Here is an 18764-nt window from a genome sequence, read left to right as displayed (position 1 = left end):
AAAATCACAAGATTTTTTTCACAAGAATTACAGCGTGACCCACTGTTTGATATACAGACATGTGATCTCTGGGTCGTGAGATGGACACAAAATAAAGAAAGAGAGTCTCACACGCTGACTTTAATTGAGATTTATTCATCAGGACAGAACCCATATGCCCTGAAATTCAACACGTGTGGTCTCACAATTATCCCTTTTAACTGATCAAGTCAGCTGTTAATGGAGCATCACAGGCCTTTGACAGTCTAAATCAAGGGATGAACTGCCATGTGAGGAACACATTCAAAGGGGACCTAACATGCTTTATCGTAATTTGTGTCTTATATTGAGGATGATTACATCAAACGTGGCCAAAGTTTCAAATAATGGGGTGAATGTTCTGAACACTTCAACAGTTTTTCTACTTTGGTTACAGTATGTCACAGTATGCTCAATTTCTTTATCAGGTCATCTGCTACAGGTACACTACTGCGAGTGTTTACATTATGGAGCCTACACAGCTACATGTAGCTACATGCTAACATGAGGGATGTTGGTTTTTGATGATGAAAATTTCTCCCTGATTTAGGATCGTGTTACAGCTGGGACAATGTTTAGTTGTGTTTTAGAGGCTTTTAATGATGATTGATCACTGTAGAAGGTGCCGCTTTCTCCGTTACAGTAATTCCCCAGCTGCAAGGACACTGCTACATGTAGCTACATGCTATCGTCAGAGAAACATGTAATCTTGTCTACTACTGTTGTATATTTCTCTGATTTGGGATCATATTACTGGAACATGTCTGGTTGTGTTTAAAAACTTTTATTGGTGATTTTTACGATAAAAAGTGCTAGTACTCTCAGTTAAAGTTTTTCTGTGGCTGCACACATGTAACCACATGCTAATATTAGGGTAACTTAAACTTGTATACTGATGTTGAAAATTTCTTCCTGATTTCCGATGACGTTCCTGATGGCGTAAATCTGGATGCAATCAGAAGCTTTTATTGCTACTGATGTTTTATGGACGAAAAAGACACTGTTCTCTGTTACAATCATTCCCGCCTTCAAGTAGGCTACACTTGTAGCTACATGCTAATATCAGGGAAATATGTAAGCTTGTTTACTGATGTTGTAAATTTGTCTCGGATTTCGGGATCCTATTTCTGCTGGAACAGAGAAGCATTTATTTGAGATTCTTTCATTGTAGAAAGTGCCCTTTCTCCCTGACTGTCATTCCCCAGCTGCAAGTATACTGCCACACGTAGCTACATGCTACATCAAGTAACCAAATAAACTTAGTTGGCAATGCTGTAAATGTCTTATGATTTCGGTGACATTTCTGATGGAGCATGCCCGCATATGATAAGAAGCTGTTAAAGCTGATGTTTCACAGTAGAAAGTGCCACTATTCTCTGTCACAATCATTTCCCAGCTGCAAGTACAAAGCTACATATAGCTACATGCTACATCAAAGAGCTATATAAACTTGGTTGCCAATGTTGTAAATGTCACCCCAATTTTGATGACATTCCTGATGAGGCTTGTCCCCATGTGATATTAAGTTTTTATTGCTGATTTTTCATGATAGAAAATGCCACTGTTCTCTGGTACAGTCATTCCGTGATTGCAAATACACTGCTACATGTAGGCACTTGCTAATGTTAGGTATAAGTGTAAACTTGGTTGCTGATTCATTAATTTGTCCCTGATGATATCCCTGCTGGAACGTGTCTGGTTGTGTTTAGAAGCATTTCTTTCAGGGGAAAAAAATACAGAAAGCCTGTCTAACCAAACAGTCTTGTGTTTCAGTGCAGTTTAGAAAAAAATAGCATTTTGACTAACAAAGCAAACATGTTCTTGAAGAAACCTTAAATACTTTCAAAGACAAGAAGAAAAGACAATGCACATGTAAAAATATGATAACGCGAAATACCATCACATACAGTATTTGCAGGTTACAATGTGAAAATAAAGTGTGAAAGATGTTGAGGTGCAGAATGGAACTGGCGTTGTGTAAATTCTGGTTTCATTTTGTGTGCTAAATGGAAGAAAGAAATATAAAAAATGAATATAAAGGAAAGAAGAAACTGGGCTGGTTTTCTTCCCAGTTGTGTGAGCCATTTGGCGCTATGATGGTGGATCAAAGATGGCGCTAAAAGCAGCGAGAGGAAGGCACTGAGAAGAGGATTTACCTTGCCGGTCTAGACAACTGATCTGCGGGGATGAAGAAGACTGCTGTTAGCCAAATCCTCCATCTCCCTTCACACCAGCGCTGCTTCATCAACCTTGGAAAAGCAAGAAAAAAGGCATACTTTTCATTCTGCTGGCAAGATGTACAAACAACACAGGTTTTGCCAATTTATCTTCCTGAAAGTATGAATTCTGAAGAGGAAATTGGAAAAACAAAGACAGTTTAGCAGAGCATTTCGCTACACCTCCTCTGCTCTGAGGTAAATCTCCTGCAAAGTGCAAGATATATGCGAAAAGGAAATTGTAAAGGCAGAAAGGCACTCACTAGGGGCCAAATATGGATTGCAATGTTCACCACTAAGGTTTCGTTAAGTGGCAGGGCAGCTTAGTGGTTCAAGAGTTCATCATGTAACACAGAGGTGACAGGAAGGTCACGGGTTCGATCTCCATGAATGTCAATACCTATCAAAAGCTGTTCACTCACTGTAAGCATGTCTGGATAAAAGAGTCGGTTACTGTAAAATGTCCTGTGGAGCCAAAGACGATAACACTTCAAGAGCTTTATTTGTAATACTAGATATTCATTTCAGGGGAAGGAAAATCATTATCCATGATTCATTATTCAGTAGGACTAAAGTAGGAGGAATTAATATGTGAAAGTGTCTTACATTACAGAGCATCCACTAAAAATAACATATAGTTTGAATGTTTTGCTTTCATTAATCTTTGGGTTTCACCTTTCCAAAATGAAGGTTAGATGGTTGAAATCCATGTGGGTGTGGGTGGCAGAAAACTGCCTGAAAATTATTCAAAAATAAATAAAATAAAACAGACACTTTTTTTAAGTAGAAAGTAAAAACAAATGCAAACACAAAAATGCATAAAATTACTATAATTCTGTAACATTCCCCTTTTTCCCTAGCCTTTTAAAAAAACAAATAAATAAATAAATCTAAATCTACTAATTTCTTACAATTTTTAAATAATTTCTTACCAAAATGCTCGCTGTCTCCCTACCCCCTAATGTTTTTGAATGAAATCACACCAATTTGCCCAGGTTTTAAAGGGTTAAAAAACTTGTGAAATGCTCCTGAAAGCAGCACAAGAAAAGTGATGTCGCTCCAGGTTTCAAAGGGTTCACTCTATCAAAAATAGCCTATAAATAACCCAAATGCAAAAAATGTCTAAAGATAGTCCCACACATAATCGTGCTAATAATGGTGATTTTTTTTAAGGTAGATATTTGATTTTATACACAACACACATACATCAGAGTGGAATCAATCTTATCATCTTCTCTGGGCAAATACGCATATTTCCCAAAATGTCAAACCATCCCTTTAAAGGTAAAGCAATGATCCAACCAGTGGAAAGTAATCCCATTTGAACCCTGTTTATCTGCTAAAAGTCAAATCTTGACAGCACCCTTTACACCGAGGAGGCTTTGGCTGCGGCTCCAACCTCAGGTTTGTAGGGGGGAGGGGGGTTGATGCTGTGTGTGTGTGCGTGTGTGTGTGTGTGTGCGTGTGTGCGCGCGCGTGCAGTGGGGGGGATGCTGTGCGTGTGTGTCTGTGCGTGGCTTGACCTTGGGAGCACTGCTGGGTGCCATTGATTTGTTTACCTGTGCGCTGCTGACAGTTTCTCATTAGGTTTCTTTTGCACAACACTTCCAGGAGAGGAGACCAGAGTCTGCACTTCACAGCCGACGATGCGTGATCAATGTACCTGATAGATTGGCACAGGCAATATAATTCTGTTGAATGGCTGTTTAATGGATGTGAGCGCTCCATTTAGTAGCCACAATAAGGTGCCTTTTGTGACTGAGGCTGCATTGTGGGGCGGCATGAGGAGGAAAACAATATCACGAAAGGGCTTTGTTAAGATTACTTTGCAAGACAAGAGAGACTGCGGGAGAAATTGTATTTTATTCTACTGTTATTGGAGAGTATTGATAGTATTTACAAAGTGAAAGAGACAATGCGATTTAGCATCATCAAGGAGTTTTTGGCATTATTCTTTCGGATAGTGTTTGTGGAAGCTTTTAAACAAGAGCAAATGGAGGATAAATAAGGTACAAAGAGCAACACAGCGACATAAAAACAATTTCCTCTGTATTTGTAGCCCTCTTATAATTTTGCTCTCATTTTGTTGTGCCCCATTAAAACTGTTTTCTCCAAATACCTCCATATTTTGGATTGAAACACGGGACATTTGCATCTCTGTAACAAGGCTTTTATCAACAAAACTGCACACAAACTGTCCCATTTACAGCATAGCTTTTTGGGATTAAAATAGGTGCTAAATTTCTAGTTTCAGTTGTTTGTATTTCCAGCCCACCTTTTTTTTCCAATAAGATTCCATTTAGGAACTGGTTGTTATTAATGAGAGGGAAATGAGTGGTGCAAATCAGGAAAGACACCTCCAATGTACCAACAAATTGTCCCATTTCGAGCAAAGTTTTATGATAATTAACTAGTTGCCAGCTCTCTAGTTAGAATAGTTTTTAACCCCAGCCCACCTGTTTTCAGTAAAGTGGAAATAAGTAGTTTTCCACTCAGGACCTGTTCGTTATTTATGAGAGGGGACGGGGTGGATGTAAAACGGGAGAGGCACTTAAAATACACTGTTAACAAACTATGCCATTTTCAGCAAAGCTTTATGATACTGAACTAGTCGCTAACTTTTAGGTTCCGATAGTTTTTATCTCCAGACCTCCTTTTTGTCTAATAGGATTCCACTTAGGGACTGTTTGTTATTCATGGGAGGAAAAGAGAGTGTGCAGAATGGGAGAGGCAATTCTTTTTTTTTTATGCACTGGAGGAGGAGTTAGGTTTGAATGGTCATACTTTGTATTTATTCCAAATACCCTCAAAACACCAAAGCCCAAAAGTGGGTTTGAAAGGCTTATTTTCTTTATCCAAAATTACACCATTTATCATAGCAAGAAACTGTAAAATATGGTCATTCATGGTTAAGGGATGGTCATGCATTTTCCCCCAGTCACTCAGATAGGCACAAGGAAAAGATTTTGGCAGCACTGGATAAGGTCATGAAATAGCCACGCCACCTTCCCTGCGAAATTAAGCACAGTCCCTTATGAAAGCCTTACTTTCATATGATCTCATGTCCTCTTATACGAGTCAACACGGTCACAAGGAGGCAGTGTTGCCACTCTCCTTGCAATCCTCTGGCTGCCAAAGAAATGTGGTGATGGAGGGAATCCACTTATTTAAGGTGTTTTAAAATGCTCCTGATTAGCCGCTGTAAATTTCCATTTAACGGGGAGCAAAACGGAGCCGACACCTGGCAAAGCTCGCTCCGGCATCCCAGTTCGTGCTCTCTTTGTGACACGAAGTGACAATCAGCTCGTGGACAACACGAAGATCTAATTACTCCTCAGGTGACAAGACCTCAGCGCTGAAATGGGATTTTATGAAGACTGAGAGCTGACAAGGGTTTCCATTTAAATCAGCTGGGATTTGCATCAAGTCAAGGCTGCAGCTCTGATTAGATCTTGTTATAGGGAGAGGGAGAGTTATTGATTTTGAACGCAGACATAATTGTATGGGTGAACATAGCATGTATGACACCCCAGAGCGCTGCACAGGCCGTCTGACTCTAGGTGTAGGCGACATCATATTTAGTGTGCTGGGACAGGCTGAGGGGCGAGGAAGGGGGCAGCCATTCTCTAATGATCAAAATAACACTTTGTCAATGTAATAGCCCACTGTTCTTCATTCTTTACACCCACCTGACAGAACATTCCTCACAGCTTTTGTTTACACCAACGCTGCTGCCCTTGTGGTCGGCTGTGACTTATATAGAAATGTTGCCCCATAAACCATGATTATTTTCATTGCAGCTGATGTATTGCGATCACTTAGCGAATTCCCTTTGAAAACAAACGTCCTGTAAGGAGACGTATAGGGCCTGCAACTTTGATTCAAACATCAATGACAATGGAAGGCTTTGTTTATGGAGCCGGGGCGCAACAGATGGCAGGCATATCTATAAATAAGTCGCTCTTTTGAATAGGAGATTAGTGCATTTGAGCCGGTTTTTAATGGTCTCTGGGAGAGATTAAAAAAGTAAGCTGATTCATAATGCGTTTCTCTTTGCAGTGAATCACTCATAAACAAGAGTCCAGAAAGAATCTGTGGTAAAAAACAAAAAAATCTCGAGACAGGATGTTTAAACATGACACATGTCTTCTCTGCATGGCTGCAGTTTGGTAAATCTTACAATGTTACCAGGTGCATCACTCATGTACCAGTTTTTAAAAGGCATTTTATGGTTTTGGGTTAGTGTATAAATTAGAGGTGGGGTAATTAAAAACAGCATAATTTAATATATTTTGTGTGCTAATATCGTATCAATGCACAGAATCCAAGTATTGTTTTTTTTATTTTGTAAATTATTAATTTTACAAACTCAAATGATACTTTTTGTAGTCTACTAGAAAAATGAAATCAATTGTTTTGTCAGTCCACTTGATACATTATGATGCAATAATTTGAAGTGAGATCAATGAACAAAATCCTGGCCTTTGTGTCCTTTGGGGGACATCATCTGCAGTCACATAAATAAAAAAATAAAACTGCAACAATAAAAAAATATATCTTATTGCAATATCCAGCATATTGCAAAAAAAAAAAGAAAAGAAAAAGTATAATCACAATAATATGATATTATGGTTAGTTTTTAGCTGCAGTAGTTTTTCTTTCCAGCCAGCCTATTTTTTTTTTAATAGGATTCCAATTAGGGACTGTTTGTTATTTATGAGAGGGGGGTGAGTGGTGCAAAATAGGGGAGCCACTTAAAATTTGCTGTCAACAAATTTTTGTCCCATTTATAGCAAAGCTTTATGATAGTGGCTGACTTTCTCGCTCCAATAGTTTTTATTTCCAGCCTGCCTTTTTCCTAATAGGATTTCACTTAAGAACTGTTCATTATTTATGTGATAGGAGGGGTGGTGCAAAATGGAAGAGACACTTTAAATATTTTTTTAAGCACTGTGGACGGACTATCCCTTGATTTGGCATAAGGGAGGGGCATTTAACTTTGGTCATATCTTGTATTTATTTTAATACTCTAAAAACCCCAAAGCCCGCAAACAGATTTAAAATGTTCTTTAAATCATTTAAAATCAGACCACTTATCATAGCCAGAAACTGTGAATTAGGCTCATGGGAAAATACTTGTAGCTCCAGATAGGGTTATGAACGAGCCACCCTTCTACTCTGACAAACTAATTACAGTCCCTTATGAAAATGCTCCAAAAAAGCCTTATTTTTCATCACAAATATCAACAGCAGCCCAATACATATAAGTACCCTTAGCATCATTAATGCCTGGAGTAATTATTATTCCAGTGCACAAATCAAGCCACAAAAGCAAAATAACCAATAGCACTTTCCTAAGTTCACGGAGGATATAATGCTGATAAATATACATAAACCCATCTTGGTTTTAGCCTCTAGGTCACATTTTCTCCAAGTTATTGAAATAGAATGGAGGAGAAAAAAAATCTCAATTATATAACCAGTGCTGATCAGCCTACAGATAGCCACCCACCTGAGGCTACCTCAGCATCCTCCACAAATATTGACAGAATTCTTATCTGTTTTCCACATTTTTAACAAACATGTAGCCTGTGTACAAATCCTGTTTTCCCCAGCCATTAAACACCCTAAATTCCTCACAAAGACACTTTTGCATTCATTGTGTGTTTCCAGGAACTGTAAGGCTCAGGATGTCTGATAAAGTGGATTTGTGGCTGTATCTTCAGAAATCTGCTGTCTGGATAAGCGATATCTGTCTTTTAATGACACCGGTGTCACCGTCTGCTCTCTGTTACAAAACTGAAGACTCACAGAGTTTGGCTCGGGTGTTTTGTCGCAGCTGTGTTTGCACAACAACAGGGTTTTCTTTTTTTAATGAATTCATAAACATGCCCGGGAGGAACGCATGCTTGACCTATGAGAAGGTGAATTGATTTCCTGAGGAATATTGACAGGTTGTCCTAACAAGTAAAAGCAACCTAAGGAGTCATGCGGTCCTAATCAATTGCTTAAATGAGTAAAGAGGCAATTATGTAGCCTCCTGAGATGTTCCAGGAACTGATGCAAAGTACGACAGGTCAACTGTGCCTCTATTTATATGCCTCTAAAATAAATACATTTACCTGCATCTTTACATTTTGGGTAACTGCCTTGTGTCCAGGAATGGGCGGATCCTGAGACAATGGGCTAGCAGACACAAATATGCAAAATAACCCACCACCTCTTCTCAATGGAAGAAGAATTTTGGGTTTGAATTTTGAATTTTGAATTTGAATTTTGTTTTGCATCTCTTTGTAGTTGCATCTTCTTGTGTCTCTCGACCTTTTGAAAGCAAGTATAGTACAATAGAACAAGTATCTAAACCATCTGACCCTGAGCAAATTGGTGCAAGTTTCTCCCAAAAACATGGCAAAAAAAGCAAACAGCAACTTGGCAAAAAAAAATTCCCAGAAATTCCGGAAATTCTGGAATTCATATTTCGGGTAATTTTCTTTCTTTTTTTTTTTAAAAAAAAATACTGTACTGTTTTGTTTTTTTATGTTTGCTTTTGTTTTGTGGTTTTGCTCATTTTCAGCTAATTTTCTTTTTACTCATTTCTTGTTTTTTTCTTTGAAAGTGGCTTTGCTTTCCTCTCATGTTTTTGAAATAAATTTTAGGGTCAATGGTAATTTTGTGTCTCTGTAGTCATTTTGTGTCACTTTAGGTTTTTTGTGTCTTGTCTTGTTTTTTGGGATATCTTATTTGGTCATTTGGTATCTCTTCATAGTTCTGTTGCATCTCTACTAGTTCTGTGTCTTTGAGGTCAGTTTGTGTCTCTTTGAGGTCCATTGATGCGTGTTAATTCGAGAGACAAATGACACTTTGGGACCCTGTGCCTGTTCCCAATGGTCCTGTCCAGTAATCCATCCATGGGTTCACAGTATGTCAATTGCTTTTCTATGATTCCCAGATAAGATAGCAATTTGTTTCATATTTAACACGCGAAACTGATTCTAAAAAACAAACATTTCTTAACATTGAACAGCTAAAATAGCTTAACTTTTGCTACAATATATAATAACACCAACACCATAAATCATGAAAATATCTCCATACCTGTGGTACAGCAGAATGACATCAATGAGCTGTGTGTGCACAGTGATGGCAGTTGAGCGCATACCTCCTGATAAGAAACAAAAATGGCTACATTTAGCTAACTTAGCATGCTAGCGTTAGCTTTCTCGTCAAGACGCCAAAATCATTAAAACTTATATTAACGAACACAAAACTCAACAGGACTCTCACGAGACGTAACAGATGTTACACTAGACAAGTTACAACAGTTTCGTCAAGTTAAAATCATAAATAGTAAATTATATCAACTTATTTTTGTGGTGCTCGGCTTAATAACACCTCGCCGCCTATTCAGGTAGGGCTTTGACCGGAGCGCGCACGGACGTGCTTACGTCACTACACGTCATACACTCACACGTACACAACTCATAGTACACACAAGCAGAAGATAATAAAACAAAAAACAAATGACAGGATTCGACAGAAAGGGGTGATGAGTCGGTGAAATTCACAAGCTGTTAATATTCATCTGCTACACCTACTTTGTATAATGTTAGGTTTTTTTTTTATTGTGCGATTTCTGAGTCAAGGTAACACATTGTACAACAGTTTAAAAAAAATCTATATCACCATTACTCAAGCAGGCGTGGATGATGTGAATAATATCAATGCTTTTCACCCCAAACCAAATTTTCTTGTCTCACTGTATTGTGCATTTTCAAAAGGACTACAGCTCCAGTGAGCGGAGCCGCTGTATGTATTATTAACATTACAGGCTTTGTTAGTTTAAATATTGGCTGCTATCACATGCAGGCACTGTGCCCTGGCTTAGTGTTCCCTGAATTGCCGCCCTTGTTCGTGGTTAACTTTATGATAATGATATGGTAATGACGGGACCCAAGCACCGCGGACAGCTCCTTGTGTCTTAACTCCACCCCTTACGCCGGCTGCGTGTCGCGCGCGGACCAATAGCTGCCGCTGCCTTGCTCGAGCACTACATCTGACAGCAGCGCGAGCTTCAGAGAGCCTGTCCACCCTGAGAGGAGAGGGAACCTCATACCGGCTGTGTGATGCGTAGCGGGGCTCTGCTGGCTGAACATCACTTGGATGGGATAAAACCTGCCGGTGGTCACATTTAACCTGCTTATTGTGTGTGCGCGTGCCGCGAGGACTGAGAAATGCTCTTGTAGCGCGAGCGCGAATGACATTTATCGTGTTTGCTTCACAGAATTATCACCCCTAACTTGGAGCCGTTTGGACGTTGAGCAAGTTGTTTTTTTTTTATTTCCTTGAATTCCATTTGAGGACGACATGGAGAGCGAAAAGTACTTACCGGAGCTTATGGCGGAGAAGGACACGCTGGATCCGTCTTTTCAACACTCCCTGCGGCTACTGGATCAAGGTAAATGTCCGTGCTTAAACACTGAAGTAAACACTTCAGCTCCGTGAAAACAGTTTGAGTGTGTGGCACACGGTTTAGCTTGAACGCTTGGGCTGCAGGCTACATGACTCCAACAGCCCGCCTACTTCAAGTTATAAATAAGAGGTTTGTGGGTCTACTTACAATTTCCTGTTTGGTCACACTGAAAGAGCGAGGTCATGGCTGTTTTTGCCAAGTTGTGCTGCAAACGTGCATGTGCCAACCTTGTTATGGGTAGAAATTCAGAGTGCACCTGCTTTATTATTTAACCCAAACTTTATGTCAAACTTTGGGACAAGAGACCATAAATGACATTAAAAGATAAGATAAGATAATCCTTTATTAGTTTCACAATGGGGGAAATTTACATCAGCAAGGTGTGTACAAGATAAGCAAGCACACCAGAACAATATAAATAGTAAAACAGTAAAAAAATAAACCAAAACCAAAATATATTAAAAATATATATATTAACACCAAGTGCACATGGAGAGTAATTGCATCACTTGCAAATGAGGATTTTGTGCTCGTTTCAGTCCAACACATGCTAAAAAATGATTGCAAATTCAATATTTGCACAGAAAAATGGCATAACATTCAATAAAAGGGTAGCCAATATGGCTTTAAAATAATGTCAAAATATTTCAGGGCAACAATATTATTGGTGATGTGACAAAATATGAAAAAAAGCTATATTATTAATTCTAAAAACATACAATTGCAACAAAATAACTTAGTTTCTCTGTCAACATAAACTTCAAATTCAGTAAAAACGTAACAAAAATTATAGTTTTTAAACAACAGGAACTCAGAGTGAGATTCAGATTCTGTATAAAATATAAATATTAGAAAAAACCCACCAACCACAAATCACAAATATCAACAGCAGCCCAATACATATAAGTACCCTTCTTACCCAGTTTGCATGCTGCAGTAATCTCTATCCCATGCAGACATGTCTAATCGGTGGTGCAAGTGTTGGAATAATCATACTCTTATTCAAATGTACATGTGTTTCCCCCTTTGAAGAAGTGGACGTGACCGAAATGGAATTTTGAACGGATGGAGCATCAGCAGCAGCAGCAGCAGCAGCAGAACTCGCTTTAATTAATCCGTTGCACAGCCCCTCTGCTTTGAAGCTGTCAGAATTTTTTTGCACCTTTCTCCCAGACACAGACCCGTGGAGCTCCTCGTGTGGGAAGTGCGCTGTTATAGCATCCGAGTGCATCCTTCAAGTACCACTCATGGGGCTTTGTCTAGAGTCTAGCAGACGCTTGTTGGCTTTAAAGGTAACAGACAAGGAGCACTAGTCTGTGAACAGTCCTGCTGCACTGTAACTAATTCGATTGAACCCCAAGATGCAGCTTCTGCACCAAGCTGTTTGTATTCAGACAGCCGTGGCCCTTCTGGCTGCTGCCTGCTACATTTGGGACCTTAAAGGGTGCTTCAAAGGGGCTCCTGAAAGCAAGGCATGATTTAATTTCAACGTTGTCCGTGTTGTTTAACTTAGTGACAAACAGAATGACTTTTCTGAATATTCATTCTGAACCTGGGATATGACTGAACAGTGTTCATTTTCATTATTGATTCATCTGCTTATTCAGAGTGTCTGTGGGTCCTTTGAAAAATCCTGATATATATTTGATCCCTTTATTTGTTATTTAATCCCTTTATTATTTATATCATAAGTCATTGAATAGCTTTACGTTTTCTTTTTTTCTTATTTCAAATGAATCAAGCTCTCCTGTGGAAAAGTCCAAATTTCTGATGTTGAACATCTTTAAACCTACCACTGAACCTAAAAATATAGATGAACATAACTCATTCTAATAACCATACTTCTACATAAACCTTACTTATGCATGGGACTACATAGATTACCTTTACACTTAAATGCAGAGCTTAAATAGAAACAAAACAAAACTGGACCATCTAAAATCTTAAATTTGGCCAAAATGAAATTGAAAATGATCTTGAATGATCTCAGTTTAAGTGTCTAATACCTGTAGACATTTTGTGATCATTTTTTTAGTTAATTAATAAGCAAACAGTGAAGCCTAGAAAATAATGAAAAACATCCCTCACTATGTCCTAAAGCCAAATGTGATGTCCTCAAGCTCAAAGATATTTCCTTTACAATAATATAAAACAGAGAAAAGCAACAAAACCTCCGTTGTGAAGCTTAAACTTGGAAATATGTGGCAATTTTGCTTGAAAATCCCAAATCAAATCAATTATGAAAATAGTCTCTGATTAATTTTCTGTCAATTAACTAAATGGTGATCAAATTAACTGAATCGTTTCATCTCGCAGTTACTATCTCAAATGATTTCAAATGCAGAAATCTTCCTCTCTGATATGTAGTCATGTTAGTTTGTGGTCAAATTAATTGCTTTTTGAAATATGTTGGGGGTTCCTGGCATGAAAGAGTTTGGCACTCTTGCTGTGTCCTTAGATGGCCTACTAATAAAATAATTGTGATGTGCTGGTTTAAAAAAGAAGTAGCACACTCTTTACTGTAGTCTAGAGAATGAAGATCCCGAGTGTTTCCCACAGAGTTTATGTGTGGTGGTGGCTGATGACAGGGGACGGGGGTGGGTGTCATTTTTGTTTTGATCTTGTGTGTGTGTGTGTCCCCTTTTTTCACTCCATATCCCCTATCTAAATCTGGTGGTTTTTGCGGGTCAGTGATGCAGCGCAGGCAGAACTCGAGTTTTTTTTTTTTTTCCCCACTGCTCTTTGTAGAGTTTGAGTCGTGAGGTGAATAAGATTGATGGATCAGAGTGGCAGCTGCAGAGAGGCGAGTCAATGCAAACTTTTCGACCCAGCACAATGAACAGTTAAGTTTCCTTTTTAACTGCGTCAGATGTTCTGCTGCTCCATCTGTGCCCAGAATACGCTGTATGCTCCATGACTATGCAATAACGAAACTATCGGGATGATAGCAATTAATGGATTTAATCGATGATTGGTTAATCGGCCATTAACAGTCAATCAACTGATAGGTTATGCAGTTCTGCCAAAGTATATGCAATATGTTGCTGTGAGCTTTGATGGGGAAAAACACATTTGAATATTGTTTGAAATAAGCAACGTTTTTATATTTTTTAAAAAAAAATAACAATTAATCGATTAAATCATGAATCATCATCAATGTCAAACCCAGAATATTAACATCATCATAAATATTTGCTGAAAATTGATTAAGCAATATTATAGGAGGCAATGTATAATATATATATATATATATATATATATATATATATATATATATATATGTGTGTGTGTGTGTCTGTATATGTATGTGTGTGTGTGTGTGTGTGTGTGTGTGTGTATATGTATGTATGTGTATATATGTATATGTATATGTATGTATGTGTGTGTATATATATATATATATATATATATATATATATATATATATATGCTGAAATGCTGAAAAAGTGTCCAGGATGCCTTACAATTTTTAAGTTGACTGAATTTAATTTTTTTGATTGATGATTGAACTTGTCTTCTCAAATTCAGTCAACTTAAAAATTTAAGGCAGCGCAGACACAAGCTTTTTTAAGTTAAAGCAAACAGTTTCTTTTTACACTGTATTCTTAAAGAATCACTGTCATCCTGTCATTCAGTGTATGTTGGAGTAATGGGTGTATTGAACAGTAGTGTCCCTAATGAACTGTCCAGCACCAAAAACTTCAGATCAGTATGTGGCGGTAGATGTTTTTATTCGTGGCTGCCACAAATATGTTGAAAGGACAAGTTAATGTAATTTTATAATGAGTCTTGTCTTGTCCAATTCAATCTTCTTAAAATTTTAGGCCAGTAGGACACTTTCTTTTTACAGTGTGTACTTACAGAATCACAGTCGCTTCATTCAGTGTATGTTGGAGTAATTCTGGCCTCGACAATATCAGTTGCAGATTGGAGTCTTGTTTGAAAGAACAGTTTTAGGTTAATGCATCTTGCAGCGAGCTGATTCATGTACAGTAAGGTAAATTTATTCCAGTCTGTGAGGAAGATAAGGCTGCGTTTCACTCAGCACTTTTTGTTATCAGCTGGTTTCGTTTCTCAAATCTGGGTTAGTCCTTTTATTTTTTTCTCTAAGAACACATATTCCCCTCACTGATAGAAAGACTGGAGCACTGAATGCTTAATGTCAAGTTGAAAGACGCTTACCAACCACTTCCTTGACAGAGTCTCCTTTAAAGTCCTTTCTCCACACTGCAGGTACGCCGTAGAGGTATTGCAAATATTGGTCATTCCCCAGATTCGAATTAAAAAGATGGAATACTTCCACTATAAGCCAGGACAAGCCAAAAAAATATATATATTTTAGACTCAATGTTCCCCCTGTGTTTTACATTCAAATACCTAACACAAGTTCTTGCTTTCACACTTCCAATAAAGTTAGTTTGTGATATTTCTGTTGAGGGCAAAGATTGCATTTGGACACCGTTCCGAGTGGCAGAATTAATCCGTGACATTTTATGAAGTAAGCAGAACTCTGCGGTGCACAAAATTTGGCCGAAACAGTCTGCCACAACTCCAAAACTGTAAATACTGTTATCTCTCTCTTACACAACAGATGGAACACGATGCAGCTTAATAGAGCACTTCTTCTGCCATCTTGCTGATGAGTTCTGGACTTGATTATGCAATTGGCAGGGGATGCAGGGGAACAGAGCTAGAGTAACTAGAGTTACTGCGTGCAAACGGCAAATATGAGATTACTCCAGGTCTGGAGAGACTTCCATTCAGGAGAAATTAGGGGGAGCATTGTGTTAGAAGCTCAGGGACGGGGCGGGCTGCTTTGATAAGTTTGGGCCATTCGCAGAGCTCTTATCCCGCGAGGAGCATATCTCTGCCCATGTGACAGGCCTCATACAGTCAGCCGCAGACACTGGGAGCTGGAAAAATATCTTAAGCCAAAATAAGAGACACACAGGACCAGCAGCCTACATGGAATGAAAAATCCTCAGCAGCATACTAATGATGGGCTTCTAGGTATGGAAACAACTCTGATGGCATGAAGTGCATGTGGTATTTGCATTAAATCAGTGCTGCCCTGCAGCACAGGAGAGCGCAAGGGCTGCAAATAACACATATTTCCAATGATTTTTTATTTTTTTTAATGGTGTTAAGGCTCATTCTTGACCTTCAGAAACAGTTGGACAGCAAAAAAATCTGACCTTAAGAGCCGTGACTGTGTTATTTGAAACTACAATCTAATGTGGGGAGAGAAAAAAGAATATTCAGTCTGACCCATTATCTGCCCTGTTGCCCTCGGTAACTAATTGTTGTTGTCTTTGCTAACGAAAAATGGAGAAAGCTAGCAAGCTGTGCTGGCAAGTCACAACACAAGGAAATCTGAGCATAATGTGTGGCAAAAACCAGTTTGTTAAATGCAACGGCCTTAGGCTGCGATCACAAATCAGGTGTTGCGGCAAAAACGCCACTACTCACATCTATTTGAATGTGGGTAGTGTGCCACGGCTGCGGTGGTGGAGATGAGAAAAAAAAAATTGCAGTGGCCTGCAGCAAAAAAATTAAAACAGGTTAAATTTTTACATCATGCTGCAATTGACATGGTTGGACAGGAAAGACACCTGTAGTTCACAGGAACAAGTCTATTTCTATTGTTAAATATTATAGTGAGTAAAAGACATATGATATGTATTGTGTTTTCCACAGAAATATAATCAGTGTGTAGTGGTGGTGGTGGTGGGGGGGTTGTCTTGTGTGTGTGCCCCTTTTTTTATTACTCTGTGTCCCCTTTCTAAATTCAGACATTTTGTGGGTCCATGAATGCAGCACAGGTGAAACGAGCCATGATTTAATTTTTTTGAGGAGGTGCAGGTGGGGATTACTGATCTTTTGATACGTTCAGAGCTGATCAGATCGATGGACGATAGGAGGAGCTGCTGCAGAGAGAGTGAAAGCAAACTTTTAGACACAACGCAATGGATGCTTCAGTGTCACTTTGACTACATCTGGCGTTCTACTGCTCCATCTGTGCCCAGAGTATGCTAAGCGTGAAAGAGTGAAATGTTTAACCGAATAGTGTATATATATATATATATCTGTGTGTGTGTGTGTGTGTGTGTGTGTGTGTGTACAATAATAGAAAATCTGGCGATCCCTATAAGGAAGCATGAAGATATTGTAAATAACAAAGCTTTTACATCTTTATAGTCTTTAAAAATAATGTAATAAACATTTTACATTTTCGGAGCCAGTGTTCATGCGTGATCCTTTCATCAGTATTGATTTCCAGCAGTTGTGCACCTGCATTGTGCATAGATTTATGTTTCCTCTGATAAAAAATAAAAAAAAATCTCTGTCTACTAATTAAATGAGTGTTTTAGCTTTAGATGTAAGTGTGTGTGTGACAAACAAGAAGCAAGAGAATTGCCTCTGTGATTGGATTAATATTACAGTTTAGTATTAAATGTATATGATCTCTCAGTTTCACTCCCACATAATGCAGACAGAACATGAAAAGTCATTATTATGATTATTATGAGCTGTTAAGACTTCTCTCATTAAAACTGAATAGCTTAACAGTATAATGAGTATTATGTATGGGTGAGTTGTGTAAACAGTAATGAACATGTAAAGTCTCTGGCTGCATCAGATGTATTCTGTTTGTTCAGTATGTGGGTGCAGAGCAGCATGCGGCCCACTCTGAATGTTTCAGGACCTCTGGCCCAGTTTGGACGTCGTAACCTCGGCGCTGCACATAAGCTCCACATCTAGTGCTTTTTAATTGGATATTCCACAGCAGGAGCTCAGCGTGATGTTTGCATTGCATTAATAGCTTCAGATAGCTTATTCACAAAGAAAAACAACACCAAAAGGAAAAAAAAACAAACATTATCTGCATGGTCTGAGCAGGTGGGGGGAGTGTCCTTATTTCACAGATGATACCCCATCGTTTATTCATACGTTTCCACCTCATCAACAGAACAGAGGGGGTATTTTTAGCCATGCTTGAGTTTTGCCCTGAGTGAGAGCAGTTCCTGGGTTAGAATGCCCAGAAGTGAGCAGAAATAAGCTCTGGCGTAGGATCAAAGGGAGTGATATCGTTTTGTTGGGGAAACAGTGCTTGATAGCGATAATGATCTGTGGATCTGCGGCTGGCCGACATGCTGAGCCACACAGCGAGGTGGAGGCGCAGCCGCAGCCCTGAACCTGTCAGAGGCCGAGAGCTGGCTGGTGATCTGACCCGCAGATGGAGTGAACTTGCAAGTGAACTGTAAGAGGGCATTACTGGGGAGCTCCTGCAGCCCGCTTTGCATTCACGCAGGCGGCGGTAGGCTGCTGAGCGGCGCTGTGGCTAAAGAGGTGTTTGCAGAGCTCCGTCTTTGCTTCGCTCCGGCTCCCTCTGGCACCCACGGGCGAAATGTAGGCCAGGCAGATCCTGGCTATAAAATCTAACGGCACCTCGTTTGCAGGCGAGACGCGTCACGTGCCAGCATTGATTTTTTTGCGGGATGCCTGTTCTCACTCATTATGGCAGCAATAATGAGGGAATGATGCTGTGATTTAGCTCCTTCTCCGCTCAGGTACAGCACTTGATAGGCTTTAATAGAGTTAAATGTCAAACCCAGAATATTAACATGAGTCATCCGTGTTCCTCTGCATGTAAACAAACAGACAGTAGTTCACAATGAGAAGTAATCAAATGCATCATAACAGTGCTGGAGGGAAGCCATGTGCAGTCATTTCTTGCTTCACCTGGATGAGCATAATTGGCCCAGTCTAACAACTGGAAAGCCTCCAGAAAGAAAAATGAAATACAATAAACAATTAAAAGCCTGACATGTACTGTGTATAACTGCACTAAATCATTTTACATGAAAAATGGATCAAATGTGTTTGGGTTTTATGGCCTGCCACGTTTTTTCACTCACACTGCTCCCATGATTCTCTTTTCCAGCCAAAAAATCGGGGAAAAAAAGCTCTGATAAACTCACTGACACTATCTGCAGAGCAGCAAACTGCAGGTATAACATACATTTGTTTCAGTACATTTTATTATTATTAAAATGTAC

At 39.1% G+C, this 18764-nt stretch overlaps 1 protein-coding gene across 1 annotated transcript in view; it reads left to right on the top strand.

Moving 5' to 3' along the window:
- Nucleotides 1–10332: 10332 nt before the first annotated feature.
- The window catches only part of khdrbs3 (KH domain containing, RNA binding, signal transduction associated 3), a 134282-nt gene continuing 125850 nt past the window's right edge, over nt 10333–18764 (top strand). The window contains exon 1 of the mRNA XM_042507091.1: nt 10333–10689. Coding sequence (XP_042363025.1) covers nt 10599–10689 — 91 coding nt within the window. The 5' untranslated portion in view covers nt 10333–10598. The remainder of the gene's footprint in view (nt 10690–18764) is intronic.

Source organism: Plectropomus leopardus, chromosome 18 (assembly GCF_008729295.1).
Source record: "Plectropomus leopardus isolate mb chromosome 18, YSFRI_Pleo_2.0, whole genome shotgun sequence".
NCBI lineage: Eukaryota > Metazoa > Chordata > Actinopteri > Perciformes > Serranidae > Plectropomus > Plectropomus leopardus.
Note: the sequence above shows the minus strand (reverse complement) of the source record. Positions and strands in the feature narration are given on the sequence as shown.